Consider the following 4,371-nt stretch of genomic DNA (forward strand, 5'->3'; position numbering starts at 1 on the left):
GGTGTTCCATAATAGTTATTATTATTATTAGCCTGATTCAACAGTGGCAAGAAACAGCATTCTACATAAGGGAAAACAGTTCATCAAATCCCACTTACTTTAATGCAAAGTAATTTATGGAGACAATTTATAGTATTCTATTGTAAACCATTAGTGAAAACTAGTTTTCACAGTTGATTGAAATAAAAATCACTATATCTCAACTATATTCTGTTTAATGTAGCTTATTTATTTTTAAAAAACTTTTGAACGGTTTTTCTTTTTCTATTGTGCTTACATTCCTTCCCCAGTAAATATATTTTAGCAACATGTAATCAATTATCTAAAGTATAAGTAAGAAACTCGATAAGTATCTGGATTTTATTTTATCTGACTTGGTATCCCCTCCCTCTTAAAAAATAATTCATTTAGTATACACACACAATCCAATGAATCTACTCAAAGTGTCTTTAATGATTTGCACCACTGGCATTACATCCTGTACGCTTTTAGGTGGATTTCCGGTGACCTGATGCACCTCTGAAACCCTGGCTAACTAGAATATATTCCAGTTCAGCCATTTTGTATTCCACCCTCTTGAGGTTTACCAATAGTCGCTTCTGCATGTCTATCGAGTGTGGGAAATTATTTAAAATATCCCGCGAGAGGTTGTTGAATGAAAGACTGTTGTCTGTATTGCTGTTAATTAACCCAGTAGAAGAGCGTCTTAGTAGTGCAAAAGCAGTAGAAATTGATGACATTTCACCAGTGTTTCTCTGTAAAGGAAGGGAATTATACATATGTAGTTTATCGAATTAAGCAATTTCCAAACTACCAAAAAACAACTTGTTTAATCTTGGTTACCAAAATAAACTGATTTCCGCTAATATGTAGAGATTAAAAATGTATTGAATTACTACATTAACTCAAACATACATTCTTCCAAAACCAGACTGAGAAAAAAAATTTATGAAAGTAGCCGTTAGTGCCAAAGTTCCATATCCTTTCCTTACATCTCCTGAGCAGCCTAGTAGGTAAACATATGAACCCTGTCTTTGACTCTTATCTAAAAGCACTTCACTTGTGACTTTAACACCAGAAAATTCACATTTACACTCGAATTATTTGTGAATGCCCGGAAAGCACCCTTAAAATAAAGATGGCGAGATCAGCAAACAGACACATTGGGGAGGAAATGCAAGAGAAGAAAGAGAGAAGGTAAGATTCTTAAAGTGGGAGATGGTGGTGGGGAATGGGCACTGACAACTGCACTTTCCTCTCCAATGAGTGAAAAGCTGACCACATTACTTAGGGACTTGGGGCTTTTTAGAAGAGACCACAACTGTCGAATCACTGGTCAGAATACAGGAATTGCGGAAGTGAGGGGGTAAAAGTCTGGGGCTCCTTCGAGCGAAAAAGAGAAATGAGATGATCTCCCCTTACCTCTCATTTTACTGTATTTTACTCTCTTACATATACACACTCCCCAGTCCACATACTTATCTAGCTTCATCTAATTCAAATCTCCCTCATATTCACCGTTACCTGAAAGCGGTATTTCCAGAAGACAATCATCAAGGCACACAGAATGCTGCTCGCTAGGAGTAAATAGATGTTCATGGTTCCTCTTCGGCCTCTTCTCCCTTCTCGGGGCGGACCCCCTCAGCTGGTAGTAGGCCCCCTAGTCAGCCTGATTTGGGATACTTCAGGCCAGGATACTATGTGTCTTGCACTGCCTGGTGCAACTGGGATGCTCTGTGTTGTCCCGCTTTATATACTGCTGAGGACGCGAGACCTCACAGTTAGGCACGCACGCGGAGGTTCTGCGCCACAATAAGATGACGTAAAAACCGGCCCTGCAGGAAACCAGGCGGCACTTAGTAACGGTCCACCTGGTTAACGTCAGGTCCTTAGAGAAGAGAGTGAAAGACAGTGAGGAAGTGTGCGATTTCTGGGAAGCTGAAACGTGGTAGAAGTATAGCCTCCAAATGGATTGGTTAAATAGAATATTTTAAGACTGCTCCCATTTTAAATATATATATATATATATATATATGTCTTAGCTACAACCATTCCTTTATTCACTTCAAAAACAAGACAGAAACGCATTGTAAAAAGTAGCTACCCACAAGTTATCTTTGCCGGAAACTACCTACTCCACACTCACATTGCTATTTTAGAATTTACTCCAGCCCTAGTCACATTGGAATCATTACATACATTTGTGTCATTAATACAGTTTAAGAAATAATTTTGGGGACATTTTCACATGTAAGCCTCAACAAATTTGCACTAAAGGTATCTTTTTTCTTTTTAATTTCACGTTTATACCATGATATTTATTTTTATTTTAGTTTTTATTTTTTTAATCAACTTTTATTTTAAGTTCTGGGATACATGTGCAGGATGTGCAGGTTTGTTACTTAGGTAAACATGTGCCATTGTTGTTTCCTGCACAGATCAACCCATCACCCAGATATTAAGCCCAGCACCCATTAAGCTGTGCTTCCTGATGCTCTCCCTTTCCATCATCCCACCCCTGTCCCCCACAGGCCACAGTGTGTTTTGTTACCCCCTGCCATGTGTCCATGTGTTCTCATCATTCAGCTCACACTTATAAGTGAGCACATGTGGTGTTTGGTTCTCCAGAGCCAAGATGTTTTTACTACTGTGTCTAATTTTGCAAATGTGAAAACAGATGCAGGTGTTAAACTCATTTGAAACTATTTAGCAAATCAGGACTTGAATCCATGGAGTTTGAGCTCTGAGATAAACTCCCCCATTCCCATCCTAATTCACATGCTCTCCACCTCCACCCTGATTTGTGAGCATCAGGTGTTTAATATTCTCCAACCAAAGAATTGAACCGTGTAGTTGGATTTGTAACACATACAGGAATCATTGCTCTAGACAAGTTAGAAATGTTCAAGAAATTCAGTTAAATGTAGGCTATAGATACAGGAGTGAGACAGAGAAGTGCTGGAAGGGAAGGGCATGGTCCCTGGCTAGAGCTCCCCACCCTGGACCTGTGCCCACAGACCTAGGTGAGAACAGGCATTTCTGTTTTCCTGCCCAAATGTTGCACTTCTGAAGATAACCCTGGCCTGCCATGTCCCCATGCTGTGCCTATAAAAAACTGGAGCCCCTAGCAGGCACAGACACAAGTGGCTGGATGTCCAGAGGAATATACCAGCAGAACACACAAGAGGCTGGACATTGAGAGGACGTCAAGGGGTGAGAGCACACTGATAGGCACGGGCAAGCTGGCAGGCCATTGACTGGTGGAACAATGCAGAGTTTGTTCAAAGTGGTTGGAGGGGACCCCAGCCGCTGAGTGGCCCAACTTCAGGGGAAAACCACCTTTTCACTCCATCTCCCTTATGGCTCCACCATCTGCCAAAAACTACTTCCACTCAATAAAACCTTGCATTCATTCTCCAAGCCCATGCATGATCCAATTTTTCAGGTACACTAAGGCGAGAACTCTGGATACAGGAAACTCTCTGTCCTTGCAATAAGGCAGAAGGTCTAATTGAGCTGTTTAACACAAGCCATGTATAGACAACAAAACTAAAGAGCATATGGTAACACATGCTCTCTGCAGTCTCAGGAGCTGTAAACATTCACCCCCTAGAGGCTGCCATGAAGTCGAGCCCCACAACCTGTTCTTCTGCCTGGTTCGCCTAGGGGTTTTGTGCAGCGATACACTGAAGAAGCTAGCCACACCTCCATCACACACCCTGTGATGGGGACAAGGAAACTTTTCTGGATTCACTATGACACTAACCTAAGACCCAGAATTTAAAAACAATAGTCACCGTAATCTCAAGGTGAGCGTCTAACTGCAACCCAGTAACTCTGCTAGGTAAACAACCCTCATCTTCATATAGATGGGAAAGGGAGGAATTATATTTTTAATTTTTTTATATCACACCATTTCCTAGTTATGAGTACAAAGCTTAACATTTTATTGATTCAATTAATATTTATTAAACACTTAGATACTAGACACCGTGTTGTATTTTAAGAATCTGATTAGGAACAAAAGTAAAGTCTTTGTCCACCAGGAGTGTGCACTCTGGTGTAAGAGACAGATATTAATCAAATACAGAAATGCATGTGAAAGTACTGAGATAAATGATAGCAAGGAGTACATAGTGGTGTGGGAGCTCATAATAGGATATGAGATCTAAAGGGGAGTGAAGTACCTGGCTTTATGGCTTATTCAATGGGATGGATAGAAAATGACCAAGTGTGGAGTTGCTGATCATTAATTTAGTCTTGGACATATCAAGTTTGAGGTGACTTTGAGGCACGAAATAAATGTTCCCATGGAGACAAGTGAAGACATAAATCTGTGAGCCATCTGCATGAAAATGATAATTGAAACTC

At 40.4% G+C, this 4,371-nt stretch overlaps 1 protein-coding gene across 1 annotated transcript; it reads right to left on the reverse strand.

Moving 5' to 3' along the window:
* Positions 1-433: 433 nt before the first annotated feature.
* On the reverse strand, positions 434-1,771 carry LOC126946630 (kita-kyushu lung cancer antigen 1 homolog). The gene is made up of 2 exons (XM_050777191.1): positions 1,525-1,771; positions 434-755 (listed from the first exon to the last, which is right to left on the reverse strand). The coding sequence occupies exons 1-2, from the start codon at positions 1,597-1,599 to the stop codon at positions 489-491; spliced, it is 342 nt and encodes a 113-aa protein (XP_050633148.1). The 5' UTR covers positions 1,600-1,771; the 3' UTR covers positions 434-488.
* Positions 1,772-4,371: the final 2,600 nt, after the last annotated feature.

This window comes from Macaca thibetana, chromosome X, assembly GCF_024542745.1.
Source record: "Macaca thibetana thibetana isolate TM-01 chromosome X, ASM2454274v1, whole genome shotgun sequence".
NCBI classification, from domain to species: domain Eukaryota; kingdom Metazoa; phylum Chordata; class Mammalia; order Primates; family Cercopithecidae; genus Macaca; species Macaca thibetana.

Bases quoted from the DNA above. Each gene is read 5' to 3' on its own strand.
- LOC126946630 (XM_050777191.1), bottom strand. From the start codon at position 1,599: ATGAACATCTATTTACTCCTAGCGAGCAGCATTCTGTGTGCCTTGATG. The intron at 756-1,524 runs GTAACGGTGAAT...CTTCCTTTACAG, and splicing joins TCTGGAAATACCGCTTTCAG to AGAAACACTGGTGAAATGTC.